This window comes from Oxyura jamaicensis, unplaced genomic scaffold, assembly GCF_011077185.1.
Source record: "Oxyura jamaicensis isolate SHBP4307 breed ruddy duck unplaced genomic scaffold, BPBGC_Ojam_1.0 oxyUn_random_OJ53, whole genome shotgun sequence".
In the NCBI taxonomy this organism is placed as follows: Eukaryota; Metazoa; Chordata; class Aves; order Anseriformes; family Anatidae; genus Oxyura; species Oxyura jamaicensis.
The window spans coordinates 29,139-46,440 of record NW_023305647.1 but is presented as its reverse complement, the minus strand read 5'-3'; the positions used below and the strand labels follow the sequence as shown (position 1 = coordinate 46,440).

Below are 17,302 nucleotides of genomic sequence, written 5' to 3'. Positions count from 1 at the left end.
AAGGGCAGTACGAGAAGCTAAAAAGCCCTTGACTGAGTATAAGAACTGCTCTGCAACAAATAAAACTTCATTGTGTTATCAGCAATATTGTCATCCTAAATACAAAACACAACACCAAACCAGCTACTAGAAAAAACTAATTTCCAGTGGAAACCAGGACAATCACCCTTCAGTGACTACCCTAAAAGTCATCCAAAGTACAACTTTTAGCTCTTCACTAGTGATTTTTGACAAAGAAATCTTCATATACTTCTGGGATGTTGTTATTCCTGATAATGTTGCTTTCTCTTGTATGATATATTTTAATTTTTCTGCTACAACTTCCTCACCTTGTGAAAGAGAGTTGTTCCTGCAGATGCTCTTGAAAGTTTTTGATGTGGCCATGAAACCACCTAAAGTGGTCAGAGAAGGGCATCTGGAGCAGCAATAGCAAGCCAACTCTTGGAGACTTGCTGGGTAGGTTTTTTGTTATTGTCCCTTTGCATTGTTCAAGCTTGACTGTGAAATCCTACCTTTGAAAACAGGCATTTCTTTTGAGTGACTTTTGTTAGGCTGATTTTATGAAAAAGAACCATCTCATTCACAGATTTTTCAGACTTTGTTTAGGTTGGTGTATTAGTTGCTCCACCCCCCGCCCCCCCCCTCCAGTCCCCCCTCCAGTCATATGCTGTTTCCAGGAGGATTTATCAAAAGGATGTTGTCAGTGTTACAGAGTACTCAGGAGCTGGTAACAGCACTTCCCACATGTTCAGTACCACAGTCTCACATTGTCCCCCAAGCTTTCCACATACCCCTAAATGGCCTTAACCCAACACACACACTTTGGTCATCCTCACATTGCTTTCCCTCTGCACATGAAGGGGCATGGATACGGAGATGGAGACACAAAACAACATTTTCCTGCTGCCCAGGTTGGGGAATAGCTGGTCGGTGAGACAGATTGCTGAGGGGAAAGAACTGAGTGACCTGTGACTATTGAACAGGATTCAGACGCCAAGACTCACCAGTATAACAGACAAGGTTGTATCTTTTCTCTCTTCATATACAAATTGTGCGTTATTGACACCCATTTACCACATGGGAATGCCACAAAAGTGAGTTCATGGTGGTTTGTGAGTAGAGAGGTACCAGTGGTACATTTATTACCGCAGTGTCACTACATATGTATACCTGAGAGCTTCCATTCTCAATATGGTATTTGAGTGAGGTATACAAAACCCAGCTAACACATAATTTATGCAAATTAATTCATCTATGTACTGTCAGAAAGGTGCTCCAAGAAAACGTGATAGGTCTTTCTGTGGCTGAGCTTATTCAGGTCTATCACAATCATAGGGATAATAAGGACTGCTGCTTTTCCTTAGAGGTTTGAAAAGGAAATGATGAGCAGGGACCTTCATCAGGCCATAGCTGAGGTGTTGAGATTTGAATTAAAGCTGCACTGTTCCTTCGAGTCAGTTTGTTGTTTCCAAATCAACAACCTAGAGTAAAAGCAGGTCAATAGGGGACCTTATTATTAGTCTTCTTTATCAGAAGAGGCAAAGGTGATAACTAGGATTCTTGAGGATAGTTAGGCCCTCCTTCTCAAGTAAATTGAGGTTGCTGTTACACACTTTGATCATATCTCCTTAACTTTGCAGATGACACCAAGTTAGGTGCGTGTGTCGATCTGCTCGAGGGTAGGAAGGCTCTGCAGGAGGATCTGGATAGGCTGCACTGATGGGCTGGGGTCAACTGCATGAAGTTTAACAAGGCCAAGTGCCGGGTCCTGCACCTGGGGCGTAATAATCCCAGGCAGAGCTACAGGCTGGGAGATGAGTGGTTGGAGAGCTGCCAGGCGGAGAAGGACCTGGGAGTGATAGTGGACAGTCGGCTGAATATGAGCCAGCAGTGTGCTCAGGTGGCCAAGAAGGCCAACAGCATCCTGGCTTGTATCAGAAATAGTGTGACCAGCAGGGCTAGGGAGGTGATTGTCCCCCTGTACTCGGCTCTGGTGAGGCCGTACCTCGAGTACTGTGTTCAGTTTTGGGCCCCTCGCTACAAGAAGGACATCGAGGTGCTTGAGCGGGTCCAAAGAAGGGCGACGAAGCTGGTGAGGGGCCTGGAGAACAAGTCCTACGAGGAGCGGCTGAGGGAGCTGGGCTTGTTCAGCCTGGAGAAGAGGAGGCTCAGGGGCGACCTTATCGCTCTCTACAGACACCTTAAAGGAGGCTGTAGAGAGGTGGGGGTTGGCCTGTTCTCCCACGTGCCTGGTGACAGGACGAGGGGGAATGGGCTAAAGTTGCGCCAGGGGAGTTTTAGGTCAGATGTTAGGAAGAGCTTCTTTACTGAAAGGGTTGTGAGGCATTGGAACAGGCTGCCCAGGGAGGTGGTGGAGTCACCATCCCTGGAAGTCTTCAAAAGACGTTTAGATGTAGAGCTTAGGGATATGGTTTAGTGGGGACTGTTAGTCTTAGGTTAGAGGTTGGACTCGATGATCTTGAGGTCTCTTCCAACCTAGAAATTCTGTGATTCTGTGATTCTGTAACTGGCAGCTGCAATGTGTACTGCTTCCTAAGAGACAGCCTTCAAAGACCAGCATAACCACATGGGCACTGAAGAATTCTTCTGCTTGGTCCCAGTAAGGAAACTCTACTTTGAATGTCTTAGGATTAGGCTTAAAGCTCCATTTGCAATCAGCTTTAAAGCCCTTCCTGCATTTGGTGGTTTGGAGGAAATTTTCTTCATGCATGGAAATTTCACTAATATGTGGGAAGGTGCGTGGTAGAATGTACCTTGGGGGTAAAATTGCTTATGTTCACCTTGGAATATAAGCAATTGATGTAGCATGGTACAAAGCGAGATCTTCTAGAAAGGGAAAGTGACATTCATTTTAAAAATCTGATTTCAGTCACTCATCCTCATCCTTACAGTGGTTTCACTCACTTCTGCTTCTATACACGCATAACCATTAAGATGCTTGTATCCAAACGGTCTGGTCACCAGGGAGAGACCCCAGTGAGTTGACTTAAATGAGAATTCTGTACTGGAGTGGGATCTCAGGTCATAGAATCATAGAATGGTTTGGATTGGAAGGGACATTAACGATCATCTATTTCCAACCCCTGGGCAGGGAAGCCACCCACTAGATCAGTTTGCTCAAAGTCCCATCCAACCTGGCCTTGAACACTTCCAGGGGTGGAGCATCCTGCGCTTCTCTGGGCAACCTGTTCCAGTGCCTTCCCACCTTCAGAGTAAAGAACTTCTTGTATTAATCAAAATCTACCCTCATTATACTGTATGATAGAGACCCTTTCCAGCTTTCTTGTAGGCCCCCTTGAGGTGCCGGAAGGCCAGAGCCTTCTCTTCTAGACTGAACATCCCCAGTTTTCTCAGCCTGTCTTCATAGGAGAGCTTCTCCAGCACATTGATCACCCACATGGGCCTCCTCTGGACTCATGCGAGTAAATCCACGTCCTTCTTGTGCTGGGTCCCAAGAGGTGAATGCAGTACTCCAGGAGGGGTCAGAATAGAGGGGGACAATCACCTCCCTAGACCACGCTTCTTTTGATGCAGCCCAGGATATGGTTGGGCTGCAAGTGCACATTGCCAGCTCATGTTGAGGTCTTCATCTGTCAACAGCCCCAGGTCCTTCTCCTCAGGGCTGCTTTCAGTCCATTCTGTTCCCAGCCTGTATTTGTGCTTGGGATTGCCTCAGCCCAAATGCAGGACCTTGCTCTTGGCCTTGTTGAGCTTCATGAGGTTTGCACAGGCCCACCTGAAAAGCTTGTCCAGGTCCTTCTGGATGGTATCCTTGTATGGACCATAGCATCCGTCTTGGTGTTGTTTCCATAATTCCTGATGGTGTGCTTAATCCCACTGTCTATGTTTAGGGATTTGTATGTCCAGATACCAGCAACTGGGGAGACTGGGATCCAGGGCTAGCTGCTGAGTAGAGTGAGTGTCTGAGCACATCTGCTGGAGGGATCCACCTTGTACACGTGCATGTTCTCACTAGTGGACTTCCATCCTGTCCTGGAAAAGAGAGGAGGCTGTTGGCACTGTCTGTGTTCATGGGTGCTCTGTGTTCTAGCCATGTATATATGTACATACATAGAGTGTGTAGGTTTGCTCTGTGTGTGTGAAGTGCCATAGCTACATACAATAAGGTAAGGTCATCTAGGAGTGTTTGAGAGTGCAGCAAAAGCTGGGATAGCTTTACAAATTGTTTCTGGTGAAAAAAGTCAAAGTTTATGTGGTGTCAACCTTACTGCCAATAGAAAACAGAAAATGGAGTGAACGCTCCTCAGAACTGCACCAGTCTTCTGAACATCCTAAAGAGAATGGAATTGAAGCAAGAGTAATCCCAGAGGAGTAATCACAAGAGGCATTGAAGGCAAATTGTACAGGCAAAGTAGTTGGCAAAGTGAAGATATTTCCTAAGGTGGCAAAAGTTAAAAAAAATCAAGGCAGTGAAGTAACAATAGAAACAACCCTTTCCATTCCTGTACACTAGACAAAGAATAGCTTGTCTCCTACACGAGGCCTGGAGAAACAGGAGCACCAGCTCCCTTACTCCTTCTCTGATAAATGGATGTTACTCCCCGTTTGAAATTGTATCAGCAGCTGTGGTGATTCATCTGACCAGTCTTGGGCAACTCTAATGAGATCAATTCTCCTTGTAAATAACTATCTTCTCCCACTGATTACAGATAGGATCTTTGTGATATGTGTAGACTTAGTCAATTAAATTTTAGGCAGCTATGTTTAAGTGAGAGGAATCCTATCTGTCTACATTATGCTACCTAGCAGATCTCATTGCCTGGGGAGAAAATAAAAAAGAAAAGAAAAAAAAAAATGAAAACAGTGAATAACCTTATTTGTTTGCTTGCATGCTTGCTCACTCCTAATTAAAGTGTCTCAATGCTTAAAATTTATGTGGAATACACCCCCTTCACTCTTGCCTTAAACCAGCCAATCACATACTCAATTAGGACAGTTTTACTAAGCAACTACCTGTTGCAGTGCTGCAGTCATTGACAAGCCCTTAGCTGAAACTCATTGGAGATAGACATTATAGTCTAAGGAGAAAGCAATACTTACTGAACTTGATTTCATTTACTTTGGGGTAAACACCTAAAAGGTCTTTTCAAAATTGTCCTGTGGAAAGAATTGCTTCTTTGTGTTTAGTGTGAAATCAGTGTAGACAACTAGCTAAGATGAATCTGTACTTTGCAACTATCAAAACTTGGACAGACAATTTGCATCTTTAAAGAGAGGGGTAAAACCGCGAGACCAGCTCTTTTATACTGAGCATGCAGACTGAAGAAACCCTTCTGTTTTTCCAAAAGGTACAAGTAACACTGAGAACACGTACCTTGCAGATTCTACAATATTTTAAAAGCCCTTGAAGACGAACTACTTTTTATTTTAGTGTATAAGATGTCACATGAAAGTGAAGTGTTATCTGCAACAACCTTTTTACCCACTAGCAGGAAGCTTGAACCTCCACAAAACTGCACAAGGAATAACAGACCTCTCTAGAATACAACTGGCTCTTGTGTATCTGAAGAATCCGTACCTCACACCATCTTTGCTGATTTCAAAGCTAGCTATCCCAAGAAGTTTCCCGTCACAGCTCTTCATCATCCATACCACAGACAAGGAATCAGGCCACTTTTGGAGAAGAAGAAACTCCAGAATCTGCTAGGTATGTCATTTTGCCTGCCTATTGATGTACAAAGAAGGATCAAAGTATTTCTCTAACCATTCTGAGGTTAGATTGGTGTGAATGAAAAGTAGCTATATTGCAATAAGGGAAATAAATACAGCAAGTCTGCAGTTGCATGCAGAGTCATTAGAATGAGTGAATAAATGATGAAGATGAAGAAGGAAGGAAGGAAGGAAGGAGGACACATCTGTGGAAATTCCACTTGAATCCCAGCCATAGACGGAATATTTGGAACATGGACAGCTGAAAGAACAAGTTTTCTTTTAGGGAGAGTATTTTCACACTCTAGTCTTTGTTTGACTTTACTGACAAAATCCCAAGGATGGAATTCAGCTGCCTAAACACATATGTCTATGCTATATGAGATCTCCTGGTGATACGTACCAGCTGCCTCCAGAACAGCATGATGCAAAGATTTTCCATAGATGCTATGTCACATCTCCCAGTTCTGTGACTATAGCTGGATTAGCTATGGATATCTCAAATGGCTCTGTGCACTTACATTTAGTCAAATCGTGCTCACCTACTTTAACTATAGTGAAAGAATAGAAGCATAGTTTACACAAAGACAGACAGAATGCAGATATGCAAATTTAGGTGCCAAAATTCTCAATCAAAACCTGCATTTACAGTCAAATGACATGAATCCTATGGCCGATTGTTTTCAAGTATGTACTGGAAGACTTTGTAGGAAGAGGACTTCTGCAGATTAAAACTGCAGTGCAAGAAGAGTTAAAGAAATACCGTGGCCTAACACATGTGATGCAGAGCAATAGAATATCTAATAGACTAGTCTGAGTAACAGCATTTATGAATAATAACTAGTTCACCTAATCTTATCTCTGTTGGTTGCATCCTTTAGGGTGGTAATGGAGCCGGAGAATTCCACCACCACCGTGAAAAATTTTTTCTTTGTTGGTTTTACTGAAAGTGCCATGTTACAGTATGTACTTTTTGCAACTTTCCTCATAATCTACACAGTGACTTGGCTTGGAAATGTCACCATCATCACCACAGTAATCATAGATCAAGAGCTACACAAGCCTATGTACTTTTTTCTAGGAAATTTAGCCTTCATAGACCTCAGTGAGTCCTCAGTGACTCTGCCCAAGACGCTATGGGACTTCCTGTCTGAGTATAAATCCATTAGTTTTGGAGGATGCATTGCACAGATTTTCTTCTTCCATTTCACAGGAGGTGCTGTGGCTTTCCTCCTCACAGTGATGACTCTGGATCGGTATGTGGCTGTTCATAAACCTTTGCGGTACTTAAACATCATGAATCACAATGTTTGCCTTGGCCTGGTCACAGGAGCATGGATAGGGGGATTTGTTCATTCTATTGTGCAGGTAGCACTGATTATTCAGTTGCCATTCTGTGGACCAAATTTACTAGACAATTTCTACTGTGATTTCCCACAGGTAATCAAACTAGCCTGTACAGATATCCATGAGGTTGAGTTGCTCATGGTGTCCAACAGCGGACTGCTTATGATCCTCATATTTGTAGTCCTGATTGTGTCACATGTTGTCATCTTGGTCAAAATCAGGGCACATATCACAGAAGGGAAGCACAAAGCCTTTTCCACTTGTGGAGCCCAGGTTGCAGTGGTGAGCATCCATTTTGTACCCTGCATCTTCAACTATGCGTGGCCATTCAAAAAGTTTGTGGCAGACAAAGCCGTGTCGTCTCTTTATACTATTATCACTCCAATGCTGAATCCCATAATCTACACATTGAGGAACACAGAGATGAAGAATGCCGTCAAGAAATTTCTCAACAACATCTTTTTCAGAATGAGAAATTCACAACTGTCATTCCTTTCTTAGATTTCTCTTTTACAGAGAAATGTAAAAACAAAGCGGATAGTGTCATCTTAATAACTGATTTTTGCTTTAGAAAAAGAATCATAGGATCAGAAAAAGAAATTTAAATAACGACCATTGACACAAGACTAAGATGACAATGCTGTCTCAGAAGGTAATAGCTGCTTGGAAATCAAAGTGGTTGCAGACTAACAAAATAATGAACTAATAAAACCATGTATGAAAACCAAAAATCAACAGCAATAATTAAACCAATAAAAACATCCCTTGTCCATTATAGTAGTTCCTTTTACTAAGGGTCCAGTTATTTTCTAAGTTTCTAATTAAAAAAAAAAAAATATCTAGGGAATTTATATATGGTTGTTCCAGATCTATTTTTTGCTTGGTTTTGATTTTGTTTTCATGTGGAATATTTGTGATCGGGTGAAAAAATGCAGAACATAAGACCTGATAATAAGCATGATAATATTTTTGATTGTTTTTGAAAGCAGAATAGAAGTATATATTCTATTTCCAAATTTTCAAATTGTGTGAACTTTCTTTTAAGAAATATTCTTTGTTCACATCAATGCATTGCAGGAAATATTGGGAATTTATCATTATCACAATAAAATAGTAGTCCAGGAAATCAAGCAGTGGTGAACAGAGAACAAAGCTATCGCAGAAGAATGGGAAAGTCCTACTCTTTTAATGTAGAGGTATTTACTTCAATTTAATTTAGTTTAGTTTAGTTTAGTTTATGCAAATATGTTCCATCATAGAAGAGACAAGAGTTCAACACAGACATTCAGATTTTAGGATTCTTCACTGAATACTTGGAGACGTGGACAGCCAATGTGCTGTGGTTTAACCCAGCCAGCAGCTAAGTATCACACAGATAAAACTCATGGGTTGAGATAAAGACAGTTTAATAGAAAGAAAATGGGGGAGGGGAGGAGGAACACAGAAAACAAGTGATACACAACACAATTTCTCCCTAACACCCAACGCATGCCAAACCTGTCCCCAAATAATGGTAGCCCCCTTGGTCAACTCCCCGCAGTTGTATTGCTCAGTGGGGTGTCATATGGTATGGAACACTCCTCTGCTCAGTTTGGGTCAGCTGTCCTGGCTGCGTCCCCTCACAATTTCTTGTGGATCCTAAGCTTCCTCACTACCAGGGCAGTATGAGAAGCTGAAAAGTCCTTGGCTTAGGGTAAGAACTGCTCAGCAACAACTAAAACACCAGTGTGTTATCACATTATTTTCCTCCTACATCCAAAACATGGCACCATAGCAGCCACTATGAAGAAAACTAACTCTATCCTAGCCAAAACCAGGACAATATCCACCTCTTATTCTAGACCATTTATGTCATGGTCAGGCGTCACAGTTTCCAAAACATTCTCATTAATCATCACCGCCTTTCCAGCCTTTTGATATATGCACACAGCTATCCCTTGGTCTACAGACTACCCCTCTATGGTTCAGCCCTCTATGCAAGGGCTGTTGCTTTCATGACTTTGGGCTCCATCAGACATAACGGTCCTTCAGGGTAGAAGAGGCGGTGTTAAATTTTTGCATGCAGAGGCCAGCTCTGGCTCCGTCACTGCTATACTTGTGCAGTTGTATCGTCGTTGCCCTTTTGTTCCATCAAAATTCATTCTTCTTTGGTTTGCTCTTGCCTCAGGCAGGAATAACCAAGACTGTCTTTGCTAGCATGTAGTTTGTTGTTGTTGTTGTTTATTGGTTTGCTTGTTTTGTTTTTATGTGCATTACAGGGACTTTATCCCGCTCTACATTAAAGAAAAGTTTTGACGGGGCACAGCCAGAACAATGGGCAGATTTCCTAGTGTTGACTGAGCAGGTGGCTTTTTCCAAATGCATAATCCAGTGTTGGAATGTCCCAGCACCCGCTGCTCTTAGTGTAGTCTTTAACAGTCCATTGTATTGTTCCATTTTCCCAGAGGCTTGTGCACGACAGGGGATGTGATATACCCACTCCATGCCATACTCTTTGACACTGGTGTCTTTGAGGTTGTTTCAGAAATGAATTCTGATGTCTCAGTTCTTTCTGGGGGTGACACGTCACTGAAAAACTTTCCTTTCAAGGCTCAGGATAGTGCTTTGGAGCAGTGGCATAGCGCACAGGATATATTTCCAGACATCTGGTTGTCACTTCTACCATTGTAAGCATGTGGTATTTGTCCTGGTGGATTTGGGGCAGTGTGATATAAGCAACCTGCCAGGCTTCCCAGTATTGATATTTCAGCCATCAACCCCCACACCAGAGAGGCTTTAACCAGTTGGCTTGCAGCACGTTTCATAGTCATGGGTAACTTATGCTATACTGTGTAAGTCCACACCTCAGTCACGAACTCATCTAAATTTTATAGCTCTTCCTTGATGGCCTGAGGTGCCATGGGCCCACTTGAGCTATAAATAACTGTCCTTTACATTACCAGTCTAGATCATAGAATCATAGAATCATAGAATGGCTTGGGTTGGAAATGACCTTAAAGATCATCTAGTCCCAACCCCCCTGCCAGGGGGTTGCTAGATCAGGTTGCTCACGTACCCGAGTCGGGCCACTGAAACAAAACAACCAGCAGATGGATCAGGCTGCGAGAATTGAAGTAGCTCAGGTGGAGCAGATGGATCAGTGGGATTGACTGCACCCTCAGCAAGTTTGCAGCTGACACCAAGCCAAGTGGTGCAGTTGATACAAAAGAAGGAAGAGATGCCATCCAAAGGGACCAGGATAAGCTTGAGAATTGGGCCCACATGAACGTAATGATGTTCAACAAGTCAAAGTACAAGGTGGTGCACCTGGGTTGCGGCCATCCCAGACATGAGTGTGGACTGGGAGAAGAACTCATTGAGAGCAGCCCTTCAGAGAAGGACTTGGGGGTTCTGGTAGATGAAAAGCTTCCTATGAGCCGGCAGTGTGTGCTTGCAGCCCAGAAAGACATCTGCATCCTGGGCTGCATCCTGCAGAGGAGTGGCCAGCAGGTCAGGGGAGGTGATTGTCCCCCTCTATTCTGCCCCTGTGAGTCCCCACTTGGAGTACTGCATCCCGGTCTGGGCCCACCAGCACAAGAAGGATGGTGCTCTGTCAAAACAGATACAGAGGAGAGCCACAAAGAGCTGGGGCTGTTCAGCCTACACAAGAGAAAGCTTCGGGGGTGAAGTTATTGCAGCTTTTCAGGACTTAAAGGGGGCTTGGAAAAAAGATGGAGAGCAACTTTTTGCTCAGATAATCATAGAATGATTAAGGTTGGAAAAGACCACCAAGATCATCTGGTCCAACCATCCCCCTACCACCAGTATCACCCACTATGTACCACATCCAGCCTTTCCTTAAACACCCCCAGGAGTGGTGACTCCACCACCTCCATTGGAACAGGTTGTCCAGAGGGGTTGTGGAGGTGTTCAAGACCAGGTTGGATGAGGTGCATGGGAACCTGATCTAGTGTGTGGCATCCCTGCCCATGGCGGGGGCGTTTAGAACTAGTTGCTTTTAAGGTGCCTTCCAATCCAAGCTGTTCTATGATTCTTCGATTTATATTTCTTGCTACTTTAAATAAAGGAAATGTTTACCAAATGGAGAATATTATGATGAAAACTTTGTCAGATGGTCAAGGACAAATGGATGGAAAAGGGCAAATTTTAAACTGTTGGAACAAGTAAAAGCTGTGAAGGTATCAGTGGAGAATTTACTACATCTATTTACTGTATATATATATAAGCCTTTTTCAGGTAAACTAGTTTATTTTCATTGTGTTTTGGTTCAGAAACCACTACAATATTATTTTCACATTGATATTATTCTAGATTGCGAGCAATTGTGGCACTTTTTAATAAAACTACCTAACAAGGAGAGATTAAAGGCAATATTTTTTTCCTCAACTATTGTTTGACTTCTCTGTATTCCAAGGAAATCACACCACATAAGTTGTGAGCACTACTGATTAAAAAACAAGGTTAACTGAACTGGACAAAATTCACAGTAAGGAAAATAATATAATTCCATATTTCAACAGGCCAGGGACAATTCTTGGCCTCTATTAACTAAAACTTGTTGAAGTAATTATTTAAAATTTTCTGGGTAGTGGATTCTGCTCTTCAGTCTTAATGGCTGCTGTTGCTAGACATGACAATTTAGAATTACTAAATTGGAGTTACTATTCCTAGTTTATATTTAGATGTAGGGTAGAGAATTAGGTCCGTTTGGAGGCAGAATGGCAATGGATAAGAACAACCAGTTTTAACTAAATATCCACACATTTTTTGTTGTTGTTGTTGTTTTATACTTCAGGAGAAATTGTTCTTTGTGGTGGTTTTGCTCGGGTGGGTGGCCGAGTTCCACCACAACCGCTCTCTCACTCCCCCTCATCAAAGAGGAACAGGGAGAAAAGACAATGAAAGGGGCTCAAGGGTTGAGATAATGACGAGGAGATCGTGCAGTAATTATCATGACGGGCAAAACAGACTCAGCATATGGAGATAGTAAGATATATTGCCTTTTACTAATGAGTTAGAAAAGCGAGAAACTAAGGAAAGAAACCTTCCACCTTCCCCCCCCATCCACCCCATCTGCGGAGGAGTCCTTGAAGCAAAGACTGAAGCAAAGAAAGCATTCAGTATCTCCGCCTTCTCAGCGTCTCCCGTGACCAGGACACCCCAGGACACCTCAGCGCCCTCCCGTGACCACGACACCATCTGTGTGATCACAAGCATTGGCACTATATTTCCGTACTTAGAGATAAGATAAGCAGGTATCTAAGATAAAAAGAAGTGTGCCAGGGCTGTTTTGAACAGACCTGTTTAGCTGCAGCACCACCTTTGTGGAACACTGCTTGCTAGGGGAACAGTTATCATGTGCCAGGGTGTGTCCTGAAGCTAAGTGGTAGAAGCCAGCACCTCTCATAGGCCTAGGAGGTGAACTGCCCCATCACACTGTCTTAGAGATGAATGATGAAGAGGCTGCTCTTCTTCATTGGCTGTTGAAAAGGGCATGATGATTAGTCCATATATTGACATTAGCACCACAGCTGTTTGGATTAATGTACTTATTGACTGTCATTTTTTTTCCTAAACATACCCATTGAATTTCATTTTAGATTCTCTAGGGTATCCGCCTCAGTCTCCAGCTGCAGCTCTAGAAAGGTGCTGGTTTCCCTTAGTGTTTAGACGCATCTATTTGTCCTGTACCCGTATCTCAATCCTAGGACATCCAAATGACACTAAATGCCTAATCACAGATATATGAGTCCTACTGAAGTTAATACTGTACACAATGTTTGGAAATTAATTCCAGTGATTCATCTTTCTAAACACTGTAAGTCCATCTAAAACTGGAAATGAAGATTGTGCCCATGATAAAGAGCATTGAAGTGTGTCAAATAGAATCATAGAGAAATTCCTGTTGCTGTGTTCTTCTAGGTGCTCTCATGGTTTTTCTCTCCTCCTTATTTTGCTAATGGGCTGAAGTAATATATTGACCAGTTTGGCATCTTCGGTCATCATGATTATTTCTGCCAGTGATTTGAACTTTCATTTGGAGCATAACAGCGTATAAATGTGACAGAAGGGAAGGGAAGGGAAGGGAAGGGAAGGGAAGGGAAGGGAAGGGAAGGAAAGGGAAGCGGAGGAGAGGGGAGGGGAGGGGAGGGGAGGGGAGGGTTCAAAGTTAAAAAGTAGGTAAGACCAAAGATTCAAAATAATTAGCTAGAAATTAATGAAATCTCAGCTACTTCCCCTAAAAGCATCCAGTCCAAATAGACAAAGACAACAGACTAGATCAGTGGTTAAGGTAGGGCTAAAACAAAGTTTTATCTCCCATAGTTCTCTCACTGGAATTACACATCTTTGGTGTTTTCAGCTATTTTTCACCCCCTCTTGGTTAATAATGATCATCAACTCTTTCAGGATGCACAATTCATAGCATTAAACATGTAAAACATGATATGCTTAAGTCTGAAGAAGTCACTCTAATCCCCCTTTACAGATAAGTCAGAGAAGTTTGCCACTCAAATAGCATCTAATCTACTATTAGAAGTATGGAATGGGCTCACTCCTTCCCATTGTCTACAGAGAGAGCCTCAAGTTCAGATCAACCAACTTCTACAGTTCCAAAGTTATCTGAAATAGATCCCACCCAAAAGGGAAATAGGGATTTCAAGAGAGTCTACTTAAACTCAGAGTAAATGATGACTCAAAGATAGTTCAGATGTTCTCTCGGCCAAGAACCAAACCAAACCAAACCAAACCAAAATGTAAGCTTTGAGAGGGGACACTGCAATGTAAGCTGGCTGTAGGCATCATCAGTCCAACGCTTTCTGTAATGTAAGGAAAAAAAAAAAAAAATTCTTCTAGTGAAAATCACATTTTGGAGACACTGGATGGCAGAACTGCTGAAGGTAAGATGCTTACTTCAAAATGCCTATTGTTATTATACAAAGCAAATCCAAGAAAGTACTAAGACCAAAACTTAAGTCCTCATAGTTATGGAAAAAGCAGTACACAAAGTAAGAGTTGTTCTTCACAGGTGTTTTTCATTAGGTAATAGTAAATTACCTAAAAAGCAGTAAAGCAATGACTGCTCTGAGTTTAATTCACTTTAATTAAAAGCTAAACCAAGGCAATAGGTTAAAACTTTGTAAATGATCAAAGAGCTTAGGTTTGATTCTGCTTCAGCTACTTGGACCTCAAAGGTTAAGAAAAGTATTGTAAATATGTGCCCTTACAGTCTAAGGGTAACTTTTAATGTTCTTCTCTCTTCTGAGCAGGCTATATCGAGGTCTCTCTCAAAACTAGAACTTCAGTAATGTGCTATTCTTTCATTTCTATGCCAATAGAAGCAATGAAAACCACAAAGATTCCCTTCAAATACATTAGATTTTTAAATGCCTGCAGATGTTAAGAGTTCCCTTATTTTATATATAAATTAAAATCATCTGTGGCTCCCACTTCCACAGCTTGGACATCCTTGTTCATGTTAGAAAACCCACAGCCAAAAGGGCAGCAAAAGGGCAAGATACAGCAGACAGAGAAACTGGATTAAGTATTTACAAATGGTGGCTGAATCATGTCAGGGTTGTCAACCCTGCTCTTGTTTTGATAATGTATTCTTCTCTTTTGTTGTGATCTCTTGACCACGTCCCTATATGTTTTGCGGAAAATGTACTTCCGCACCACTCTCCCTATATAAGGATACGCTTCTGCCACCAAAGAACATGTTGTGCCTTGAGATTCACTAGTGTAGTCCAGTGTTGGGTTCCCCCCTAGGTAACAGAACTTGAGCCTGGAGAATGCAGAATTAATGAGCATTTGTTCTGCTGTGTCAGTCTAATTTCTTCTCTCTCTTTCTCTCAGTTTCCCTTTTGGGCAGTAACAAAACATGAAGCTGCCACAGTTGGCACAGTGCTGCATAGTGCTCCATCTGCATCACAAACATAGAGGCACTCTTCAGGATAATGAATCAATGTGACTAATGAGGCAGACGACACTGAACTTCACTCTTTATGCCTTATTGGTGTTCTCTACGGGTATCTTTCCCTCTTATTATCCCTTCTTTCATTAACAGACTATAGGCAAAGGCTACTTGGCTTTGCTTTTTTATTATTATTATTATTTTCTTTTTTTCTTTTCTTCTTCTTCTTCTTTCTTTGGTTTTTCAGGATTTTCGTTGTCAGCTGGTCTTTGTCTTTAGTGCAGGGAATTCCGATGGAACCATTTGGGACCACTAACCTGGTATCTGGGGGAGCACATGTTCTCAGCAATTAACCCTACACCCATAATGGAGCAAACCCTTAAATACCAACTCCTAATAGTTGTATGTTTTGGTCACTCTCCCACACTATGAAACTTAGTGAACACCCGTGTTACACTCTTACAGCACACACAGTAATTGCCTTCTTTGTTCAGCAAAGCCATCTCCAGAGTTGAAACCCTCAATCCAATGTCTCCCCAGGGATTCCCAAGAGGTTCCTGGCTTCAGTAACTGGCTGAAATGCTCTGATCTCATTGCAGTGACTACTTCTCTGACACCCTGTCCGTTTGATTCCTCCCAGATGAAGACAACAGAAAGACCAGAACTAGGAAACCATACTCTTCCGACAGAATTTATCCTCTCTGGATTGCCCAGCCACCCAGAACTGCAGAACCTGCTGTTCTTCACATTCTGCTTGATTTACACATTCACCATCAATGGGAATCTTCTCTTCTTCATTGCCACAGTGCATCCCAACCTCCACATGCCCATGTACTTCTTCCTCCGGGTCTTATCCTTCCTGGATGTTTCTACAGCATCCATTGTTGTTCCCAAGTTGTTAGTAACCTTCTTGTCAGAGGGGAGGAGAATTTCCTACGTGGGCTGTGCCACACAACTCTACTTTGTGATTTTCTTAGGAGCTACCGAATGCTACCTCTTGGCAGCCATGGCCTATGACCGTTATGTGGCCATATGCAACCCCCTTAGATATGCAATCATCATGAACAGCAGAGCTTGTTTTTCCCTAATCCTGCTGTCATGTGCTAGTGGTAATGTTGTGTCTGTGGTACAGACAGTTTGGGTGTTCACATTGCCATTTTGTGGGCCCAACAAGATTAACTACTTCTTCTGTGATATTCCCCCACTCATTATGCTCTCCTGCACTGACACCTCCTTCTATGAGAAGCAGATAATTACAGCCACAGTGCTGGTCATCTTTACACCATTTTGTCTCATTGTCGTATCCTATGCCTGCATCATTTCCAGCATTCTGAAAATTTCCTCTGCAGAGGGAAGACGCAAGACTTTCTCCACCTGTTTTTCCCACCTTATTGTTGTAACACTATATTATGGTAGTGGGACCTTGATTTACTTACGGCCCAAGTCCAGTAATTCACAAGACACTAAGAAATTCATAGCTCTCTTTTACACAGCCATAATTCCTACATTAAACCCCTTGATTTACAGCCTGAGGAACAAAGAAGTGAAAGGAGCACTAGTCAAAATTATAGCTGGGCTGAGTAAGATGTAAACTTATCTGCTTGAAAGGAATCTTTCTTCTCCTCTGCATATTTGGATTGCCTGTTTCTTTTATGCTTGACTGTTTTTAAATGTCCTGACAACTTGAAACACTAGGAAACTGGATGTATCTCAAAGTGTACTTAAAATGTTTTTGTTTCTTCTGTGCAGTATGAGTGTATATGAAACTTACTAATTCAGTATTCATAATACATCACCTTGTATCAGAGGCTAGAGATGAAGATTTCTCTCTTTCTATTTTTGTTGAGTTTTATGCCTTGCTTTATGGAAGAAATATTCATTATTTCAGAGAGAAACGAAAATTCTCAACCCCCATGCTCCCAACATCTTTTAATAGATCATAGAATCATTCAGGTTGGAAAAGACCTCTAAGATCATCTAGTCCAACCTTTAACTTAGTACTAAAGTCCACCACTAAACCATGCTACTAAGTTTTATATCTACACATTTCTTGAAGACCTCCAGGGATGGTGACTCAACCATTTCCCTGGGCAGCATATTCCAATGACACACAACCCTTTCAGTAGTTAAATTTCTCCTAATATCCAATGTAAACCTTCCCTGGCACAACCTGAGGTCATTTCCCCTCATCTTACCACTTGGGGCTTGGGAGATGAGCATCTCATTATTTGACAGGGGAGGAAAGGGGAGAGAAGAAGAAAAACCAGTACTTCTTTCCAGAAGAGACGAGACAAGACGAGACAAGAAGAAAAGAAAAGAAAAGAAAAGAAAAGAAAAGAAAAGAAAAGAAAA

The 17,302-nt window shown here is 42.2% G+C and overlaps 2 protein-coding genes across 2 annotated transcripts; both read left to right on the top strand.

Annotated features, from left to right (window-relative positions):
* The first annotated feature begins 6,579 nt into the window (after nucleotides 1–6,579).
* Nucleotides 6,580–7,539, top strand: LOC118158741 (olfactory receptor 4D1-like). The gene has a single exon (XM_035313421.1). The coding sequence runs from the start codon at nucleotides 6,580–6,582 to the stop codon at nucleotides 7,537–7,539; it is 960 nt and encodes a 319-aa protein (XP_035169312.1).
* An 8,051-nt stretch (nucleotides 7,540–15,590) lies between these two features.
* LOC118158738 (olfactory receptor 10A7-like) lies at nucleotides 15,591–16,541 on the top strand. Its single transcript, XM_035313419.1, has one exon. It carries the CDS (start codon nucleotides 15,591–15,593, stop codon nucleotides 16,539–16,541), a length of 951 nt encoding a protein of 316 aa, XP_035169310.1.
* The last annotated feature ends 761 nt before the right edge of the window (nucleotides 16,542–17,302 follow it).

What these genes read in the sequence shown, in the direction of transcription:
- LOC118158738 (XM_035313419.1), top strand. Translation starts at nt 15,591, where the DNA reads ATGAAGACAACAGAAAGACCAGAACTAGGAAACCATACTCTTCCGACA.
- LOC118158741 (XM_035313421.1), top strand. Translation starts at nt 6,580, where the DNA reads ATGGAGCCGGAGAATTCCACCACCACCGTGAAAAATTTTTTCTTTGTT.